Here is a 22,585-nt window from a genome sequence, read left to right as displayed (position 1 = left end):
ACCAGCCCCAGCGAACTTTGTGGCTACATGATTTTGTAGGCTACAGGTTGTTGGTGAGACCAGGCAGTGAGGTGAGAGTAGGGTAGAGGGGTGCCAGGGGGTATTGCCTGCAGAGACTGAGACTAGAGAGATTGCTAGTGAGTAAAGGGTCTGCATTTCTGACCCCAAGTATCCATGCGAACACTTAGTGTGGCTGCAGCCTTCTGTACAGTGCTGGGTAGGAAGTCTCTGGGGGTCACAGGCCAGCAGTTCATGAGGTCCAGTAAGAGACCCCATCAACGGTAAGGTGGAAAGCGATTGAGGACCTCTGGCTTCCAAACACACAGACATGGCCTGTATGCAGGAAGAAACAAGATTACAGGCAAGATTACAGGCAGGGTGCTTATAGAGAAACGACACAATGACTCAGGAAAGTGAAGGCTCTCGATAGTGCCAGCAAAGGCAGGAACTGTGCTCGCATGCTGAGCACTAGACACAGTGTGGTGGCTGATGATGCATGTCTCTGGTTAGCATTCTGATTCTTGGACCTTGATTATCATTGCTCCACATGGCCACTCTGCTGCTGTGCCGTCTTAATCCCCCTCCTGAAATATGATGTCATTCCTTTCCACTCAGCCCAGAGACCTCTTTATTTGACTCTAAAAATTGTTATTGGGATCTCATTGTCTGCTGTGGATTGACTCAGTAAACTGGCAGCATGCAGTTTTTTTTCTGGGATCATGGGCATACACCACCATTCCCATCTATCCATAGCACTAAGCAGCCTGGACTACCCACACCACCTGTGTTGTGTAACGAGTGTCTCCTTATAATGGTGTGTTTCCCTCCAGCCTTACTTGTGAACACTACTGTCCCCTTACTTCCTTCTTCAAGAGCATTTTCCATCCACAATCCACTTTCTACTTGTGTTTCAGAAGCTCTGACCATCAGGTAGAATGTGCTATTATTAGTATCGTTTGTTGTTGTTTTGGCTTTGCAGTGATGTTAGGACCTCGAGCCTCATACATGTAGGCAAATGCTCTACCACAGCTAACCCCCACTCTGAGATTTTGTGTTAGCATTAAGAATTTCTGTGCATTCCCTGAAATGTGTTATATTTCCTAGATGTTAAAAACAACACCAGCTTCTGGGAGCTAGGCAATCTGATTTCCCAGAAAGGAAGAAGCAAACATAACAGCCGTTACAGGGTACCACCAGCCTCCACTAATGAACCCATCTGCACACTTTGATTTTGTTTGCTTTTCATTTATAGTCTGAACAATGGCAGGAATCTCCTCTTTGACACGATAATAATAATTTGTGGTTATTAAATCATATGTTGATATTAAACCTACTCATTACTTAAATCCAAAGAAAAAATTTTGAGACAGAATCTCATATATCCAAATCTGACCTTGACCTTGCATTATAGCCAAGGATGACCCCTACCTTTCTGATCCTCTACCTCCCAAATGCTAAGATTATGGCTGTGTGTCACTGTAGCCAGGTTATGTGGCACCAAGGCAAACACTGTGCCAATCCACTTTCAGTTCTGTATCCACTGTCCTCAAATGAGATTTTAAATGACAACTCCCACACTGTAGTCCAACATTTTAAGTTTATAAATATTCCATTTGGAAAGAATTGGTGAGAGGAAAATCTTTACTGTCGTGATACATTGTTCCTATGGGCAGAGAGGATGCATGGCTAGCATCACCTTAGGGTGAAAATTGACTGGACACCAAGAATGAATCTGCAAGGGCTGAGCATATTGAGTGTGTGGGTCTCATGGTGCCTGTTCAGCAGGGAACATTAGAGGGAGAATGGCCAGCTGTGTAGGGAATAATCTGCCATTGTGTTTGGGAATATCATGACTACGACATCTGGAAGATGGATGACACAAGTTTAGAAACTTAGGAATACATGATCCATGACCTTTGGGAACAAGTCCTGAGCTATTTGTAAAGACAGTCCCTACTGTTCCTTTCCCTCTACCCATAGACTTTAAGCTTCTTTTCATTTTAATGAAATGAGCTATTTTAAGTATAGAGTGTCTTGTGGTCATTAATTTTGAACTCTTCTCCTTTGTAGAAGTACTAGGTATCATTACCTGTTTCCTTTATGTCCTGCCACTTCTCAGCCATTGTATTGGCTGCTTATCTTATCGGGTATTGTTAGTTTGAGAAAGGAGCTTATATAGCCCAGGGTGACCTTGAGTCCTGGAGTCTCAGACATGTGCGACCACACTCAGCCTCTATCCATTATTTTTCCTGTTACACACCTCAGAAGAACTGCTTCTGAAGGCCTCATATTTCCTTCCTGCCTTGAACATGTGTGCCCCGCCCCCTGTGCTCAGAAAAAGCCAGCTATTTTCCTTGCCAAGAGCTCGTCATTCTAATGTTAAAAGTCAAGAGTCCAGAACGACAGATTCTGTTACTTGATACCATCTGCATCACTAGCTGTTCATTTCCTACATCTTTTCTTCCTTTCCTGAAGTCAAAATAGTCAGCTAAAATAAGAACCAATGATAATATTTATGTTCTCAAAGTGTTCAGTTCCTGCAAAGGCTTTGCTGGGCCTTGGAGTCCAGTCCTTGATGATTTCTGTTGAAACATTATTTATTGCCCACACATCAATAGAAAGTTGGCAGATAGTTGATTTGCCAAGTTTAGTAGAATTCTCCATCCTGTGTGTGTGTGTATGAGTATGTGAGTGTGTGTCTATGTGTATGAGTGTGTGTTCTATGTGTTTGAGTATGTGTGTGCTATGTGTGAGTGTGAGTGAATTTGTGTGTGTGTGTGTGTGTGTGTGTGTGTACATGCATCTCTGAGTGTCTGGGATGGAGGGTAGCTTCAGGTGTCTTCTTCAGTCCCTTTCCATTGAGGCAGGGTCTCTTACATAACCCACAGGTCACTAAAGTTGATGGTCAGTGAGCTTAAGGACATCTTGTCTGCCAGTCCTCAGAGCTGAGATCACAAATGTGTATCACTGCACATTAAAAACATATCATTCTGGGGGTTGAACTTGTATCTTCTTGTTTACACAGCACACATTCCCACCTGAGCCTTTCCTGTAGTCTCAACCCCACATTCTTACTAGCTCATATTTAGCTTATTTCAACTAAGTTTGTGAAGCAGGTGAGTTGTCCCTGAAGAGCTTTATATTTGATCCTCTGTTTTCCCATATCAATTGTAAGTTCCTAAAGAAGCCATGTCCGTATTGTGAAGCTTTCCTAATCCCTGCATAGATCTTCATACATGAGAATAGGAAACGACTCCTTCATGCAACAGATACTTATCTTTAGTCCTTGCCCCCAGAGGAGTGTGCCTATTGAGTGAAAATAAAATTGTTACAGGCTATGGCACAAGCCCTTAATCCCAGCATTTGGGAGGCAGAGGTAGTCGAATCTCTATAAATTCGAAGTCAGCCTGGTCTACAGAGCAAATTCCAGGACAGGTTCCAAAGTTGGAGAGAAACCCTATCTTGAAACAAACAAACAAACAAACAAAACTTATGTTATAGGACAGGTGTGGTGGTATATATCTTTAATCCCAGGACTTGGGAACCAGAGGCAGGTGGATCTCTGATTCAGAGGCTAGCCTGGTCTACAAAATGAATTCCAGACCAGCCAGGGCTGCACAGAGAAATCTTGTCTTCAAAAACAACAACAAAACAGGTTCTAATTTAGTTTTGTATTTCTCTGTTTATGTATCTTCAACAATTTGTTTAAATCTAGATCTTGCAGTTTTTAGATATTTTACAGCTATTTCAATATCTGACTTACACTGTGTCCTCTTGTTGATGCTTTTGGCTGCATTTAATAGCAAATTTGACTTCACAAATTAAATGATAAGAAAATGCAGTATCTTATACAGCCAGGGAGCTGTGGGTCTCTTAGCCTACAGCTAATCAGCATCACAAGGTCTAGTGTCTTTCCTCCCCATCTGCCCCTCTGTCCACAGGGTTGTTTCACAGTTTCCTTTTGTACCCAGTGGAAGGGAAGGATTTGGTGAGACAGGGTCATGCTTGATGCAGTGACCTTGGACTCCCACGTCTGCAGGACCATAGCTTCTGTAGGTTGCTTTAAGCTTTATGAATCCACACTTTGGAGCTTGGTCACATTCTGGGCACAGTCTGAATTTATGGAAGCAGAAAGGGAGAAATGAACTTTGAGTAAGCAACCAGCAATAGCTGGTTACACCTCCAGCAGCAGCATCACTGGCAGAACAATGGCTGATAACCATGTGCTGGTAGTCAGCCTGGGTGAGTCTGGTATTTGTGGTAACCAAAGAGACATTTTTCATTCACTGAAGAAGCTGTGGAACTTTGAGCTTCCTCTCAAGCCCGAGACCAGTTTCTCTATCGCCATTAATACTTAAGTGTTCAGACTTTTCTAGACTTTTCAGTGACCCAGTCCTAACACGATACCTTTCAGAATTGAGGAGCTCAGTTTGTCACATGGTCTAGAATTTTAATTGAGCCACATTTGCATCTGTTGAAAACATAGTGATTAGGTATGTCTTAATTGCAGAATGACTGGCACATCAAAGGGAATAAGCAGCTTCACGATTTACCTTTTTAAAAAAGGAATGAGCAAGTGTCATCTTCATAGTAATCACTCAGGAGGGGCTGGGAGTTCGGTGCCAGGGGCACATTCAGACGCAGAACTGTGGTAAAAACAACAGGGCTTTCTGTTTTTCAGAAGGAGATAGCATCTTCCTATGTACAGGTTGTCTGTAAAGGTCTATGAAGATGAGCATGATCAAAGAGGAAAACAAGAACATTTATGCTGCATTTAAAATAGTGTATTACCTAAATATAAATTCATGATTAGTTCTATACTGGAGCTTATTATAGGAGCAGAACAGAGTGAGTCATTTGCTACTGAGGCATTGCCTGTATTTTCTTAGTAGCATTATTGTTCACATGAGTATTTTGCATTTTCTTAGCTTAAGGAAATAAAATATTTCATAGTCCTTACTTTATATAAAGCTAGTCCTAAATATGCAGGCTTAGGATTTAATCGTAGCACCTAATATATATCTGTGTCCTTAAATCGCATGTGTTTTCCACAAGTTAAACACATGTAACTAATTTATTTGAGCTTTTTTTTTTCTTTAAGTGTTTCCACATAGGAAGAGGGTATAGTGGGAAATTCTTTTTGTTCTGAGTTTAAGTGTATATAATGTGACTCCATAAAAGAACATCTTATGTTTGTACATATGAAATTCCATATTGCTAAATATTTTTAATTAGTTGGCATTCAGAGACTTTGGTTAGATCATCATGCCCCCAGCAGCTTTTCTGTGATGAGGTATTACCTAAATTTGAATGTGTAAAACAAGAGTCAAGAGTCCTCAGATGTGCAAGAATCATTTAAACAGTGTATTCGCTTGGGGCAGCAAATCGAACTAGGAGTTTTCATCTTATAAAATGAGATTACAAAAGCAAAGTTAATAAATCATTTAATACTTTCTGTTTTATCCAATTTAGGAAATACATTGTGTTATAGACATGAGAAAATCATTCTGAATATGGAAAGAATTGGCACAAACATTACTTCAGCATATAGTGAGTTGTGAAGGCACCATGTTTATTCTGTGATGGAGCCAAGAGAAGACATATGCCCCCTGAAGTCCTGCCAAAACTGTTAGGCAGAAAACCGACCGTATTGCTACTCATACTCCATTCATGATTTATGATAATGGTTTCTGTGGAAGACTAAATCATTTACATTTATTGAGTTCTCTTTTTGTTTTAGACATTATAGTGGGTCGTAAAATCTATTAGATGATATACATAGAATATACCTGAAACCAGATAGAGCTAATTCAAGTACAGTGGGTATCTATGCCATAGCATTTTATGAGGCTTTGTTGGAGGAGAACAGGCATTTTTTTTTCTGATGACAGAGGGATTGTGGTGCTCAGATGCTGGATCCAGGCGTGGTTGGGAATTCAGTGTTCAGGCCAGTATCTTTCATTTCCATAGGCATTGCTGTCTGCTTGCCGTCTTCGTTTCAGGAGTGAAGAGGATGGGAGACAGACTTGTATGGAAAGTGTTTGAGATGTGCAATGATAAAAGATTATGTACTGGATGGAAGTTTTAGTAACAATTTGTTCCTAAGCAGGACTCACAAAAATATCCAATAGCTTCCATTTAGCCCATTACAATATTCTAGTATACTTAGGTTTTGAAATTCCTGAAAATCATTTCCTGGTAATTTGATCAATTATTACAAATTTGGGACCACACCCATTTTCCAAAGTGTTGAAGAAGGTCTGTGTGGGTAGAACATAGTCATGTTCAGAGGTTTGAGGTCCTGATCTCTGCTAAAAGCTGTAGTTGCATTCTCATAGATTGCTCTTCACTTGAAATGACATGTGTGCAGTAAGATCAAGGCCAACTTGTAGGCGGACTTTTCTATGTTCCAGCAACTGCTACAAATAACCACTTAGAGACTTATTATTAATTACAAATGCTCAGCTGGTAGCTCAGGCTTATTACTAGCTAACTCTTAAATTTTAAATCAACCCAGATTTCTTATCTACCCTCTTGTTACATGGCAATACTCTCAACACGGCACATTCACCTTGCTTCTCTCTGCCATCTGCATGCCACTCCCAAGGACCCACCCTTCTTCTTCCCAGTGTCCTCTTAGTTTGGATCTCCCATCTAATCTCTCCTTGTCCAACTATTGGCCAGTCATATTTTTATTAACCAATGAGAGTAATGCATACTTACAGTGTACAAAGTTTGTTCCACAGCAGCAACTGGCCAGGATCTGTGTTCCATGTTATACACATTTCACAAAAATCACAGCCTTGGTTCATCATTATGTATAAGGCTACAGATTGGGTGTCTACTTAAAAATGCTAAGTGGCTCCTTCTAACAAACTCCATTGGTTAATATCTGTATATTCACAGATGATAAAAGAAGCAGGTTTTCTGAGGTCTCTTTTTGTTTTATTTTGAGACAGGGTTTAATGTAACTAAGGCAAGCCTCAGTTACTATGTAGCTAACATAGCTTTTAAGAAGCACTAAGAATGTATATGTGTGTCAAAATGTAGCTATGTGCACATATAAGTGAAGGTACCCACCAAGTCTAGAAAGGAGCATCAGATCCCCTGGAGCTACAGTTAGGTCAGGTGGTTGTGAATAAGTCTATTATTTTTCAATTATGCATATGGGAATAAGCAGTGCCCTTGTAGAATAGAAGCACTGGATTCTTCTTGAGTTAGAGTTACAGGTGTTTGTAAACCAACCAGTGTGGTGCTGGGCTTCAGCTCAGGTCCTCTGGAAGAGCAGGGAAGGATCTTAGCCACTCAGCCATCTCTCTAGCACCTGTGTTGAGGCTTTGGTTGTGTCTAGGTTGTGTCCTAAGAGAAGAAATACATTGGTTCCTGTCTTAAGGTGTATATTGCAAAGAAAAGATTCTTTGTCTTGCTTTTTTGTCCTTCTTCTCTACAACTGGCATCTTTAAGACAGTACAGAATAGTACTGCTTGGCCATACCATCATTTTATAGACTAGGCTCACATGTTTGAGGATTTAACTAATAGCAGAAATCTGAGATGCCTAGATGAAATCTAGGATGTTGTCTGTGGTCTTCATCTCTTGGTACTTATATCACTACCCTGGTGCCCTGTGGCTGATAGAGAGCTAAGGCTATTGATCTGATTTGTAGGCAAAAGCATTTAGAAGAAGCTTAGTTGTCATATTATGCTCCATATTGCTGTAAGTTCACGAACATGGATCTATCTCTGTTGAAAGCTAGAAAGAGATTGCCTTAGGATTCAAGAGTGACTTGAAGCCTGCCTAATCTTTACTGTGTGTATTTGGAAGACAGATTTATGGCTGGATCTCAGAACTGATCTCTAATAGTTCCTGTTTTTAGGCCTCTGTGTGTCTCCTAACAATCAAAGTAAGTTCTTTGAATAGAAGAAATCTATGTCAGTTACTTGTCATTCCTTAAAATACAAAACACTTAGGGACCATGAACAGGCTGGCTCAAAGAAGGGCATATTGTTATCACTAGCTAGTCATCTGTAAAGCCAGAAGGAGTGAGTTACTGACTCACTAGTTCTCATGGATCATCCACCCCTGCAGCTGTGGCATTTGCTAAAGTGCTTGCCATAGAAACATGGCTCCCCAGCACCAACATAAAAAGATGTGCATAGTGGTGTGCCTGTGTGACTGCAGCCCTGTGGAAATAGGCAGGAGGATTCTGTGGGACTAGCTGGATATCCATCTAATCCACTTAACAAACCCCCAGGCCAGTGACAGCCAGGATCTCAAAATACAAATGGTCAGTGTCTGAGGCACAACACTGCAGGTTGACCTTTGGCCTCCTCACCCATACACATGTATCCACACCCATACACCCATGTATACTCATGTGAACACAGACATACACACCACACACATACATACACATACAAAGAATGTGGGCGATTATTGCATCCACTATGTAATGTAGGGCTCACTATGGCATTTACATGTGGTGCTAGCCTTCCACAGTAATCACACAAGGAGAGCCTGAAGACTTGCTATCTCCAGAAACCACATATGAGTGTATCAGGTAGCTTGCTGCTGGAAGGTCATGCTGACATGGTTGTTGCTAGGGAGTGGTGTCATTTAGCAAATTAAAGATGTGTACACAGGTGTCTGCAGGACCTTTAACCAAGGGGGAAGAAGCACAGAGGAGGAACAGTTTGCTGATTTGCTTTTCACTTTGTCCTGCTGGGTCTGTGGGTCCCTGCCTACCATGCAGACTCTGTAGCAGTGCAAGTACCATGTTTTGTATGCCCAGCCTGATCTCCCCTGCCCTGGTGTCCCATCTTCCTGTGGGTTTTCCTGTGCACCCAAGTCACCATATCACATGTTCTTCTGCTTCTGCATGTGGTCCCTTATGCTGTAGAAACTGGCGGAGAGCGTGGTCCCATGTGCCATTCAGTGCCCTGGTTTTGTTGCTGTGGCTTACTGTATTCCCTCTCTTCCTTTCCCCCCCTTTCAAGTGGAAGAAGATACGGAAGAAAGCTCGAGGTCAGGGAGGGAGTCTGTGTCCACATCCAGCGATCAGCCTTCCTACTCTCTGGAGAGACAAATGAATGGAAACCCAGAGAAGAGGGACAAGACTGATAGGAAAAAAGACAAAACTGGAAAAGAAAAGAAGAAAGACCGAGAGAAGGAGAAGGATAAGTTGAAAGCCAAGAAGGGGATGCTGAAAGGCTTGGGAGACATGTTCAGGTAAGTATCTGAAGACAGACAGGAGCAGTCCTGGGCAGAGGCTTGAGCTGCTCAGTGAAGGGATGTGCTCAGGCAATGTGCTGTGCAAATAGCCCACGGTGCAGTGACCGAGACCCCGCTGCCCCAGCCAGTTGGTTTTCTTATGTGTGTGGCACATGACTGTAGGTGACTGAGGTTGACAGGAAGCACCTCTCTGAGACCAACCTATATCCTTATCCCCTTTCCGGTCTTAGCTGCTGCATTTTCATGTTCTCAACGATTCCACTGTGGTTATTTTGAGCTGTTTTAGCAGCCTTCGTTGTGGTATCTTGCCAACCACACAACAGTTGTGAGGAAGCAGGGACTCTTTCTTCTTCCCTCTGCCTGCAAAAGGCCCACAGAGAAAAGGGCCTATTAAAGTGTTGTTTGTTCTTTTTGTGTGGGAACAATGGTTCATTATTTAAATCTAGCACAGACCTCAAGTTAGTTGTAGCATTTAAAGGCTCATTAATAACAAGTCTAATAAAAATGTTACAGATAGAGCTTCAATTAAGCTATGTTGATTAATTTAATACTTATTACTTCAGTCTGTAAAGATTTCATTAGATATAGTCTCTGGCTGTTTCTTGACAGTTGGTTTTGTCCCTAAATTACACTCTAGTGTTACTTAGCATATCATTTCTTACAAATTGCTGCTACAATAAAGAAACCAAACTGTTTAGAAGTTGCACCAAAATCCTCTTCAGTGTTCACCTTAGGTAAAATTATTCATAAGATCCAGGTATCTAATGTGAAATATGGAGGTGATGAATGCCTCACAGATTAAGTGCTGCATAGAGGAATGCAGTGTTTAAAATTGAAAACAAGATATGTACGTAGCTTCTGACTTTTCTAAATATAGTGAGTTATCCTGTGTTGTGAGTTCTTTCCCTTTAACTAGTTTTTAATTCTAAAATGTGAATATGAGTTTTTGTTTTCCTAGAATTTCTTTATTTATAGTCCTCAGGTTGACCTCAACCTGTAGTCTTCACAGCAATGTATTCTGTGGATGTCTGATGGGTCAAACCTGGGGAAGAATGAAAGTGGAGACTCCCATTGGCTCATGTTGGCCTGTCCGTGGGCTCAGCTTTAATGTATAGAAAATCGTGTGCTTGTTTTCTACCCCCAGAACCTTGGCATCTTCATAGTTTTTCATGCAAGTTTTTCTTGTTAATATGCTGCTCTTTCTGACTATGCTTTCTCCCTGATGATCTTTCTTCATTATATTGCATATTGCATGCCCATACATATTTATAGGATGAAATCGTTCTAACTGCTACTAGATTCCAGCTTCTGTGATTCTGCAGGAAGCATGGGGTTCGTTCCACTTTTGCCAAGTGGCAGCGCATGATCTGGCACCCATACAATACACGGTGATGAAGCTGCCACCTCTCAGTAACCTCTTGGGAAATCTGCACTGTGGTCTTTGTCAGTTAAACAGTAAGAGGGGAAGGAAACCTGTCCTAGGCATGTGTCCCACTTCAGTCTATAGCTCTCCCCTGAAAACCAACAACAGACTGTTGATGTTGCTTCACCATTAGTGTTTGCGCAATAGATCCAAGGCTCTGTTCTTTTTTTTTAAAGATGTATCTGTCTGTCTGTCTATCTGTCATCTATTTGTTTGTTCGTTCGTTCATTCATTCATTCATTCATTCAGTGTATATGAGCGCTCTATCTTTATGCCAGAAGAGTACATCTGATCCCAGTATGGATGGTTGTGAGCCACCGTGTGGTTGCTTGGAATTGAACCCAGGACCTCTGAAAGAGCAGTCAGGGCTTTTAACTGCTGAGCCATCTCTGCAGCCCTGATCTCTGTTCTGAATGGGAAATAACAGATGAAGTTCCAACTTGAAGGACTGCCTTAATTATGCATCCTTTGTCTGCAGCTTGCAGCTGCAGTGATGGCGCTTTCTACTGTGGGTCAGTGACGGGGACTATGTCTCCTGAGGAGTAGCTCTCTCTGCTGAGTGCCCTAGCAAGCACTGTGTGATGTGCCCTCTCGTTCTGAACCCACAGGCTTGCTTGAAGAGAGAGCCAGCTTTGTGACAAAGAAGTTTGCCTGTTTGGAAATCCAAAAGCCTTCATGCTGGCGCTAAAGGTTTTTATTTTGTTTTGTGAAGTTGAGTTCACATTCTCCCAGTGTGTAAGAAGACAAACCTAGGCACATCAGCTTTCATGGGCACCTGTAATGGGTTTCTTATGGAGTTAGTCCACAATGCCCAGCTTTAAGACACTGTGTAAAGCTGTTGTTAAGTACAGTCATTATTAAAAGCAAATTAAATTTTAAAAAATCAAAGGTAATGAATGGTCAAAGTTCATCAGTTCTTATTTTTTAAATGTATACTATGATCCCTGCTTCTGAGATGACTGCATGCTGTGAGCTCTAGGTTCTTGCAATGTCCTGCCTGGCTTGTGAGCAGCCATATCACACACCCTATCTAAATCAACCATTTTGGGAGGTTGTACTAGGGAGGCCAAGGAATCTCACCAGACAGGATTGTTCTTACTTCACATGTTAGAATACAAATGTGTCTGTGGGTACGACTACAGCATCTTTTCTGCCTGGAACATGGATGAGTTTTAAGTCTACACTACTGCTTCACTACTGCATAATCATAAAACAGTTTGTGTGTGTGTGTGTGTGTGTGTGTGTGTGTGTGTGTATGCACACACATACTCATGTGTCTTTTTATCTTGTCTGCCTTCTATTATTAGAAGTTGTGGAGCCTCATTAGAGTTTTCCAACATTTTGTTGATTTTTTTAAAGATTCTTTTTATGTGTTATGTTTTGCCTGCATGTATGTATATATACCGTGTGTGCCTGATATCCATGGGGCTCAGAAGAGGGTTCCTGGATCCTCTAAAACTGGAGGTATGGAAAGTTCTGAGCTGTCATGTGGGCACTGGGAATTGAACTCCAGATCCCCTGCAAGAGCAGTAAATGCTGTCAAGCACTGAGCCATCTATCCAACTCCAAGTTTTGAAGCATTTCCAGTAGTTTCTGTGCCTGATGGATTGAGGATCGGAGACTACTCAACCCTCTGGCTCTTTCGTATTCTCCACCCCCTACACCCCTTAAACTCCATACTGAGTAGTAATGCTGAAATGAGTTTCTTCCTTTCTCTTTGTTCTTTGAGTGAGACAAGGATGTAATGTCTTTACATTGGCACTTCTAAATACCAGGTCAGAATGTGTGTATATGCTTTTCTTTCTGAAGTTTGCAGAGGTTCAGAGGTTCACATAAATGGTAGCTAATGCAGGATCCAGGCACAGTGCAGTTTTGGGTCTCTGTGTATTGTTCTTTCTGCTATGTTGTGGTTTAGCTAACAAAAAGGAAAGGCTAAGAGGGAAGGGACATTAAAGGTTGGGAGTCTAGGTTTGGTGGGTGTTCACATGGAGATCAGAGGACAATCTGGAGTATCAGTCCTTAACTTTCTTGCTTGAGGCAGGGTCTCCTGTCACTCACTACTGCATATGACCAGCCATCTGGTATGTGAGCTCCTGGGAATTCACCTATCTCTGCCTCCTATCCTACCATATGTGCACTGGGACTATGGATATACATGACTATATCTGGTCTTCTATGATTTCTGTGGATCTGAATTCTGATGCTTATGGTTATACCAAGCAAACACTGTACTAAGCTATCTCCCCAACCCAGGAATCCAGCTTTTTAATTAATGTAGCTGCTTAGAAGTTTGTTGTTGTTGTTGTTGTTCTCAGTTTAATTAATGAAATAATAAGTTTTTCTTCACAATGAGGAGGCTCATAGCTCTCTTCTGCTCATTCTCTGTCTCTCTCTTATACACATACACAAATGTACACATGCATACATGTGTTCTTCCCTGTGATTTGCCTGACAATTTTTTAATGATTTGCTTTATTTTCTGTGAATGGATATTTTGCCTGCATGCAAATGTGTTTGTGACTTGCATGCCTGATGTAAATGACACCCTGGAACTGGAGTTATAGGCAGTTGTGAGCTGCTATGTGGGTGTTGGGAATTGAACTTGGGCCCTCTAGAAGTGCAGTAGTGCTCTTAGGCACTGAGCCATCTCTCCAGCCCCAGTTTTGATTAAGTATAATGTGAGTCAAACATAGGGACTCTGAACCAGGCATAATATCATATGCCATTAATCCCAGTCTTTGAGAGGCAGGCAGATCTCTGTGAGTTTGATTCCAGTCTCATCTACATAGTGAGTTCCAGTACAACCAGGGCTATGTAGAGAGACCCTTCTCAGAAGAAAAAAACAAACAAACAAAAAGAATCAGAGAGACTGTGTTTAAAGAAGCCTCTTGCAAAATGAATGGTAAGTCTTCATCTACTGCCATATCCTGGACATACGGTTTCCTAGTTCCCATATTAAATGGTCACAAATATGCTTTAATTGTTGACAAATATTGCCAAGAAAAAACTGTTTTAGTCATATAAATCCTTCTTCAGTTTACCAGTTATGGAGTTTGAGGGGTATGAAAGCTAGCTGCCTTGTCCTAGCTTTAAGTCACTAATTTAAATGGATAAAGACTCCAGTGGCAAATGTGGAGTGCCTCCTGCTTGTGTAAGTTTCTCATTTGCATGGCATCTTATTTGGCATAAATGAAGCTCCCCTGCCTTAGTTCAGATAGATTTGTATGTGAGAAACCAGGGTAAGTAAGCAGAGTGCCTGAATATAATTGTCCTGAGTAAGAAGTGCCCAAACGAGGGGAAGTTTAAGGTTTAGGAGAGGTGAGTGTCGGATTCGCAGATTCCAGATTACAAAACATTCCTGAGAACTCTGATGCTTCCTATGTTTCACTGTAGAAGGAACATGGAGGGAGGTATTGTCCAGTGAGTTATATGTACACCTGTAGTGATAGCAGCAGCAGCAGCAGCCTTTGAACCATATTTTGGCCTTGGTCTCCAACTTGACAAGGATATTACCATCAAGACAATGAAATCCTGTCTTACAGATATTAATAATTAAGGGATGTGTTCCCATTTTTTTATCAGTTTGATATGCTTTGTTGGCAAATTGAATCCATTATCACATGGCTATTGAGAACTGTAGCTGTGTCCAACTGAAGGATCTTAGAAACGATCTGACTATACATATCTCCATGTTAGTACTTTTTGTGCTATTTGTTTTGCATGGGCATGTGAGTAGGTTTTGATGGTTATATGCATGTGGAGTGGTGTGTGTGTGTGTGTGTGTGTGTGTGTGTGTGTGAATGGGAGGAGTCCCTTTGTGTGTGCTACAAAACCAAAAAGTCAGCATTGAGTGTCTTCTTTAATAGCCTCTCTACGTTATTTTCTCAATGTTCATATTGAGACAGTGTCTATCCCTAGGACCAGAAGCTTGCTGCTTCAACCAGACTGGGTGGCAAGTGAAGCCCTAAGATCCTCATTTCTTTCCTTCCTCAGCCCTGGGATTATTTGTTTGTGCAGCCAAGTCCAGCTTTTTACATGGGTGCTGAGCTTACATGGAAGGAACTTTGCCCATTGACCCATGTTTCTGGACCCTTGTTTGTTTTGTAAGACAGGATCTTGCTATGAGGCACAGATTGGTCTTGAACTTGTAAACCTGCTCTACTTCCTTTCCAGTGCTTGGATGGCAGGTGTGTACCACCACTGTGCCCAACTGAGATTTATGTCAGTGAACACATATCACTGTGGGAAACAAGAGCAAAAGTAATGCTTCAATCTTTCTTTGAAGTTTTAAAAATATATTTATTTGTATTTCACTGTGTGTGTGGCGATGGCACATATGTGTAAGTCAGAGGACGACCTCTAGAGTCAGTTCTCATGTGAGTCCTGGGGGTGTAATTTAGGTCATTAGGATTGGCAGCAAGCACCTTTATTCACTGAGTCATCTCTAATTCTACAATTTTACTAAAATTGAATCCTCTAATTACAATTAAAACAATCACCAAGAACTTGTGACATTGCTTGACTTGGGTCTGGAAGAGAGCATAGGTAACCAGGTTTGAGATGTTGTTTGGGTGACATCAGATACACTGCTAGAGCTTTCTCTTAGAAAATCATCTTTTAGGATCACAGGGTCAGACCTCAAACCTCGTTGGTGTGGTGTGGATGACCATGTTGGGAAAGGCAAGTGTGTGTGGCAGCTCCCTCCCTGTGCTTACTAACAATGTCTGTACGTGTTTCTCATCCAGCCTGGCCAAACTGAAGCCGGAGAAGAGATGAACAACATACCAGATTCAAACTGTTTTGAGCAGCACAAGTTGCACAATTGTTTTTTTAAAAGCATGTTCACTGGGCTGTGGCTCAGTCTAGAGTGCTGCCTTGACTGTACAAAGCCCTGGTCTCAATCCCCAGCACACTATAAACTATGTGGTGGTGCATGCCTGAACTCCCAGCACCTGGGACATGGAGGCAGGAGGATCGGAAGTTCAAGGTCGTCCTCCACTACATAGTGAGTTCGAGGCCAGCATGGGATACATGAAACGTGTCTCAAAGAAGTTTTTTAAAAATCCAAACAATAAATTTACTTTCAATGAATTATTAGTGACTGTTGACGAGTTTTGTTTATGCCATCAGTTTGGATGACTTAGGGATTTCTATTATAGTCTATTTGGAACTTTTAATACTGATTTCATTCTAGGGGCTTTAAATTGCTGTTTCAGAAAACAGGGATGCGGGGTTTTTTTTTTTCCCCTCTCAGGTTTTTGTTTTGTTGTGCTTTGATTTTTAATTATCCATTTTTTCCTGATGGATGTGCATAGTCCTGGTGTCTTTAGAAATCATGGGCCTGAGCCAGGCAGTGGTGGCGCACGCCTTTAATCCCAGCACTCGGGAGGCAGAGGCAAGCGGATCTCTGTGAGTTTGAGGCCGGGATGGACCGACAGCCTCCAAAACAATACAGAGAAACCCTGTCTCATAAAATAAAAAAAAAGAAAAAGAAAAAGAAATCATGGGCCTGCAGATACCAACTCAATGTTAGAGTCACTGCTTCCCAGACGAAGTATAGCAACAAAGGCTCCAGTCTGGTCTCCCACACACCCTGGCAGCAAGGCAGAACCCTGGATTGGGTTGGGGAGCAGGACTGGATTAAGGGGTGTGAATGGCAATCATCTCCCCACTGGGGATGCAAAGAAAGGTGCAAAGATCAGTACCTAAATGGTTGGAGCTGAAGGGACATCTTGACAACAGTTAGTCCCTTAGTTTGCTACAGGTCCAGATGAAAAAGCAGTAAGAAAAGAGCTTTTGTGGTAGCAGTATTGGCAGCTTCTCCTAGCAGTTCAAAGTAGACCCACTTGTCCACAGCATTGTGGAGAGCATGGGGTGGAAAAGGGCATACTCAGTAAGGAGTGTCTCCAGGAAGAGCCATCAGGCCCAGCATTCTTTTCATGTGGTAGAGCCCAACTCTCTCCTGTTTAGGATGAAGCTGACTGCTATGTAATAAGCTGTAAGTCTCCATGCCTCCATTGTTGATGTCCCTAGAACTCTAGGATACAGATGCTTGCTTCTGTTTCCTGAGATTATAAGAACTGTGTGTCCTGATCAGACATTTACAGGAAGATGGAAGCCTCTCAGTAAAGGCTGGCCTGGAGTCACTTTGGGTGGGCAAGGCCTTGACGCCTCTCTGCTCCTGGATAAGTGTATAGTCCCCAACTCACCCAGGAAGACCCTCATCTGGACCTTAAGGAGCAGCTAGTGCAGGTTTTTTACCATTGAAAACCCAGCAATACCTGGAGTTTTGGGGTACAGTCCTAATTGCCTTATAGATTAAAGAGACCAATTTCACACTGGTTTAATTAGATGGTGGCCTGTGCATTCCTCTAAAGATTTAAGGACTGCTGTTTAAACACATTCATGTAGGGCTGGGGTGTAGCTCAGTTGGAAGAGTGCCTGCCTAGCTTGCACAAAGTCCAGGGTACAATTCCCCGCACATAAACTGTCATGGAGGTACATACCTGTAATTTCAGGACTCAGGAGTTATAGGCAGGAAGAGCAGAAGCTCAAGGTCAGCCTTGCCTATGTAATGAGCACAAAGCCAACCTGGGATAAAGGAGCCCCTGTCTCCAAAAGATAAAGAATAAATAAATAAAACAGAAAATACATTTATAAAACTGAGTGACTCGCTGAAATGGAAAGAACTAGGATAGAGATGCTTTTCATTGTACTTTTGTTTGTTTGTTTTGTTTTTATTGAGAATAACCTTGTTTTGTAGTTGCCCAAAGTGGGGAGGTTTTCTTGAGCTAAATTATGTATCTGTAAATCCCAAGGACTTAGAATGTGCTGCTTTCAAATCAGAACAGGGTTTCCTGTTTCTTTACCCTGGAAAGTGTTAGATTGGCCTGGTAGCATTGTTTGGTTTGGGGTACTGATCCGTATTTTCCAGGTATCCTTCTTCTCATTAGAACATTTAAACGGCATCCCCTAACACCCACAGTTCTGGTGGCTCCAAAGCTGCTTTTATGTAGAGGCGAGGTGGCACGGAGTTGACAGCTGCTGTCCTCTGCAGACCTATAGCGTGAAGATAGAATGTCCACATCAGGAGGGTGACACCTGCTTTATAGTCTCTATATAGCAAATCTTTTTGTAAAAGGACTTTTTGACAGTTCTGAGATGCTAAGTCAATTTCAGTCCTAGACTCTTGTAGAAAATGGAATCTTTTCCCGCAATTGACGTGAAAATTGAAGGCTAGTGACTATTCACTTCCTAATAACAAAGGGTAAATAAATGCTATCACACCATTGAAAGATGTACTAGAGACGGGCTTTGTGGCATTCACATCAATGTGGTGCTTTTATCCATGCCGTTGGAAGCCCTTATCTTTACCATCTAATGTGATAGATCAAGTAGACATTATTCCCAAATGTGTTTTTTTTCAAGACACAAATTATTATATAAAGTAATTGTTTTGTCCTCACAAAGTACTTTTAAGGAAGTGTCTAGAAGCCTGATATAACTGAACAGCTTATGGCTTTCTTCTGATGTATGTTTAGTAATAGCCTATTTAGAAACAAAAGGTTGAATTTCCCATCATGGTTAAATATCCCTGAGACCTGCTCTTGGCCTTCACTTATATTTTTTTTTTGTTCTGGGGTCCTGTAGTCACGCCTACTTTCAGTGGTGAGGGGAATCCTGGAGCTGCCCTGTTCTCTTTAGCCTGATCTGGGCTCTGGTGCTAACAATTTCTTCTTAGCCCTGCATCTTCATTGCCTGATCACCCACATTGCCCTACATTCTGCCATATTGGAGAAAAATCAATCAGATATACCCCCCCTTCCAACTCCTGGCTTCTCTTCACAGCTAACACACCCCTCTCCCAGTCTTATGTAGCCCAGGCTAGACTGCAGTTTCCTGTGTAACCAAAGATAACCTTGAACTTCTGATCCTCCTGCCTCTACCTCTTGAGTGCTGGGATGATGGGTGTGTGCCACCATGCACCATTTATGGGGTGCTGGGGATGGAACCCACAGCCTTGTGAATGTCAGCTGAACATTTTCCCGAATGTGTCACATTCTGAACCCCTCCTGTTTTCCCTTGACCCTTTCACTAAGTCTCTGTTCAACCATGCTCTGCAAAGCCCGCCAGCAGTCACCACTCTGCTCTTGCTCTTCCTGGCCTGTGCTGGTCCCATCTGCTTTCTGCCCACTCTGCTTACTTTTCTTCCTAATCCCATATCAGTTAATCCTCTAATTCTGGGGTTCTACAGGACCCGTCCTTTCTCCCCTTTTCTATGCTGTTTAATTCCTTCCTTTTTTCAGTAGCACAGAGGGCTGGGATTTCAGGAACAGGGCCTCTGGGTTCTCAGGCTAGGTAGAGAACTCTCACATTTGTACCTAGTTGGGGCATCTCCTTTGAGTTCTGGTTGCGCGGTGCCCTCTTTGACATTCTTATTTGGATATGCGCTAGTGGCCACAAGGTCCCCTGTCTGCCCCCAAAGCTGTGTATCCCTCTCTTCCTTTTCCCTATAGTGGCTCTCTTCTTCACTTGATTAGCTTCAAAACCTGAGAACAATCCCTGACAGCAATCTTACATCCAACACCGGGCTTGTGAATATGCAGAAGTCCTTTTGGTTTGCCCTAGCCCCCATCTATTACCCTGGCAATTCATTGCCTGCCCTGGATCCTCTATGGCCACAGAAGGCAGCCTGTCAATGGCCAGAGTCAGAAGTGGAGGCTGGGAGGTGTCTATGGGACAATGTCTAGAGTTGACTGGAGGTTGGGAGCAGAGGACCTGAGTGATTGTGGTCTTTTGACCCATGCGTGCAGCCTGTGCCCTTCTTGGTTTGTGCAACACCTGCCCAGTACGCCCTTGCAGCTGGAAGCCAGAGCTGTAGTGTGTCCCTATTCTCAGTACCCCGCATAGCTTTCCACATCACCGAATTCCAAGTGAAAACCTTGGTCACCGTCCCAGAGGCATTGCTTGGGATGCTGGCCTCCTCTCCTCCTCAGCCCCCCTGAATGCCATCTGCTGCTTGCAGTCTGCTACACTGGCACTTCCTTCTCCGCTTCTTCTAATATCCTTTATCCTTTCACTGGCTGTTGCCTACCTTGATCTATCTGCTTCCTTGGGTTAAACTTGACAACGGCAAGGAATGTTGACTTCTTTGTCCACTGTGTCCTTAGTGCACAGTCAGCACTGGGGAGTCCAACAGAAGCCAAGTGTAAACAGCCTGCTCCTTGACTTCTACCTCTGTCTAAAGCCTCTTCCACAGCTTCTGGGACAGCTCCACCTGGCTCGCTGGGACTGTTGAGAGTGCCTGGCCATAACATCACCTCAGAGGAGCCATCAAACATTGGCCCAGAAGCCAGTATAAACATAGACCTGGTTCCTGGGTCATTAACTATAAGTGGACTTTTACACCCTAAGCCATAAAGGGTAGCCTTCTGGGCAGGATCATTACAGAAGCATGACCTGGCAGAACTACAGAGTCACTGATGCCAGAATCCCAGTGCACGGCACAGATGAGAGGGATAACTCTCCCTACTGCACCCCTAGTCTAAGTTACCAGGCACTCCTTGCCCACAGGATGATGGCCTTGGGAGACCATCCCTTTGACTGGCTTCCCAGAATTCCCTTTTTCCTGGTCAGTGTTTCCTAGCAACTTCCTAGAAACCCCTTCTCCTTTACCACATGGTTTCTTTTAAATCCAGACAGTGGCAGCAAGTGTTGAGCAAATGAGGCCTGTTTAGTAGGCAGTAGTCAGGCAAGAGGGGCACCCCTGTCTGTCTGAAGGAACTATGCACTTAGTGGCAACGCTGCTTCCCCAGTTTGAAAAAGGTTGCCACTGGCCATAACTACCTTGCACATGTGCATCCTAGCACAGAGCAGACATTGTACGGGGAGTTCTTCCCATGCCCTGTAGACCTACCACGTGTCTCTGCTATCAGTAACCCTAATGATATGTGTGTTCTCCAGTACAGCAGCTTTCACAGAAGGTATCCTAGACACGCTCATTCCCCCATGGGTCATTCACAGCTCCCCAGGTCTGAGGGTCTTGTTCTATAGAGTTGATCAATTTCAGCATGGTGTTAATAATGCATTTGCCATATGAGGGTCTTTCTAAGATTGAAAGCATCAGAATTCAGAAGAGGGAGTAGGATCTTTCTCGTAAAGAAGCCAAGAACCCTTGCTCAAAGGTTATGAGCAGCCATTGAGGACTACATTGGCATCAGGCCTCTTTCCTTCTGGATGGCAATTCACATGTGCAGGTACACATGCCTCAACCACAGGGGGTGCTCTGGAGCTGTCTCATTCTCCTGCAGGCAAACCTGGAATACATATGCTGCTGCTGTGTGGACACAATTGGGAATTAGGCTCCTCCTGCAGCCCAGCATCTTCTGGCACTCCTAAATGAGGTGTGGTTTGACAGGGTGATGACAGCCACACCTCCTTAGTCTCTCTTTCCATAATATTTATAATACTTACATTGTAATTAACTGCTCCCCACCCCCAGGCTCTCTATCTCTCCTTATAGAACAGTTTTTAGTCTTTGTAAAAGAAAACTAAGAGGACCTGGGGATGTGGCTGAGTGGACCCACACTGCACAGATTGAGCATGATGGTACACTTGCAGACCCATGGGGGAGGCGGAAGAAAGAGGAGAAGTTCAAAGTCATCCTACACTACACAAACCCCCCTTGGGGACCTTATCTCAAGAAAGACAATTTCATATTGGTCTACATAGCACCAGAAGGTTGAGGTGACCTGAGTTGACTGTAGATACCCATCCTTGCCATATTCCAGTCATCACATTACAGTCTGTTGTCGCCATTACTCCAGAACGCCCATTTCTGGCTTTGTACAAGTTCACCCCATGACTTCTTTACGGGAAAAGTGTCCCTTGCACAGCCTGCTGCAGCTGGCATTTAGCAGTCATCATCGCATGCTCAAGCTGGTGCACATCTGCTGAGACCATTTCTTTCCCTAACCCGTTTCAACCTCACCATAGCCCTGAAGGCTGCTATTTTTAGCTATATTTTATGGGCAAAGAAACTAACAACACCCAGGTTCAGTGGAGTGACCTGACTTGCCAACTCACACTGTGAGGGGATGGAATTGCTAAACCGAAATCGGTGTTCTACCTTGGGGCTAAATCCCTGAGCCAGGTGCCAAGCTGGCCAGCCTTCTTGTCTCCCTTGGGGATCACGCTGCCAGACCTGTGCTTGGGCCACAGCTGTTATGAAATCCACTCCAGTGTCACACACTGCTCTCGTGTGTACTGCCAGAGGCACACATTCCTGTCGCTAGCTCTGAGACACAAAAGTTTGTGCCCTTTGGTCCTGACTGTTGAGTTTCTGTTTCTGCCTAGTTTCTGTACTCTTCTTTTACTGCCTCCCTGGTTCTTTTATTACCCACAGATTACTTACTTCTCCCTTAGCCCCCATTTCCTTTGTTGCAGTCCCTGGGATAGGATCCAAGGCTTCCTGCTTGTCAGACAAGCACCCCACTGTTTGGCTGCATTTCCCAAGCCCATCCTCCAAAATTAACCTTAAGGAGTTTGTTAGGGAAGCAAACACTGCCACCTGTACGTACCTCCTCTCCTAAGTGACTGTGCTTCCCGTGATGGCAGAGTCCCTTCACCAACACTGCTGGCGAGCATAGCCTGCTTGCTCGCTCTCCTCCCACAGTTCTGTGGCTGCAGTCACTGCTGCTCCTACGTGCTATTCCCCCATCCCTTACATGCACCTTCTTGTACCTCAGACCACGCTCCACCTCTGCCTGTTCTTCACTCTGCTATTAAAGCAAGTGTGCAGTCATCCTGGCCTCCTCAGAACCTGTCTGCACTCCTCCCTCCAGGGCTAATTTTACCTTGGCTGTCTCTGTCTGCTAACCGATGCTGACTGTGCAAGAGACCATGGTGCTCCTCTCAGGCTCTGCCCCTGAA

General features: G+C 43.3%; 1 protein-coding gene and 1 long non-coding RNA gene across 21 annotated transcripts in view; one reads left to right on the top strand and one right to left on the bottom strand.

Moving 5' to 3' along the window:
* Pard3 (par-3 family cell polarity regulator) overlaps positions 1-22,585 on the top strand; it is a 531,306-nt gene that overhangs the window by 348,877 nt on the left and 159,844 nt on the right. For 13 of the 20 annotated variants that reach the window (XM_013123087.3, XM_005083451.4, XM_005083453.4 and 10 more), the window contains one exon: positions 8,997-9,228. In XM_013123087.3, coding sequence (XP_012978541.1) covers positions 8,997-9,228 — 232 coding nt within the window. Of the gene's footprint in view, positions 1-8,996; positions 9,229-11,262; positions 11,506-15,399; positions 15,746-22,585 lie in introns of those variants that run through there. The other 7 variants (XM_005083458.4, XM_005083456.4, XM_040755292.1 and 4 more) reach the window with 2 other exon arrangements.
* Positions 17,368-22,486, bottom strand: LOC121143464. The gene is made up of 2 exons (XR_005880646.1): positions 22,234-22,486; positions 17,368-17,713 (listed from the first exon to the last, which is right to left on the bottom strand). It is a non-coding gene; the product is annotated as an uncharacterized LOC121143464 (long non-coding RNA).

This window comes from Mesocricetus auratus, unplaced genomic scaffold, assembly GCF_017639785.1.
Source record: "Mesocricetus auratus isolate SY011 unplaced genomic scaffold, BCM_Maur_2.0 Super-Scaffold_100013, whole genome shotgun sequence".
NCBI classification, from domain to species: Eukaryota; Metazoa; Chordata; class Mammalia; order Rodentia; family Cricetidae; genus Mesocricetus; species Mesocricetus auratus.
Note: the sequence above shows the minus strand (reverse complement) of the source record. Positions and strands in the feature narration are given on the sequence as shown.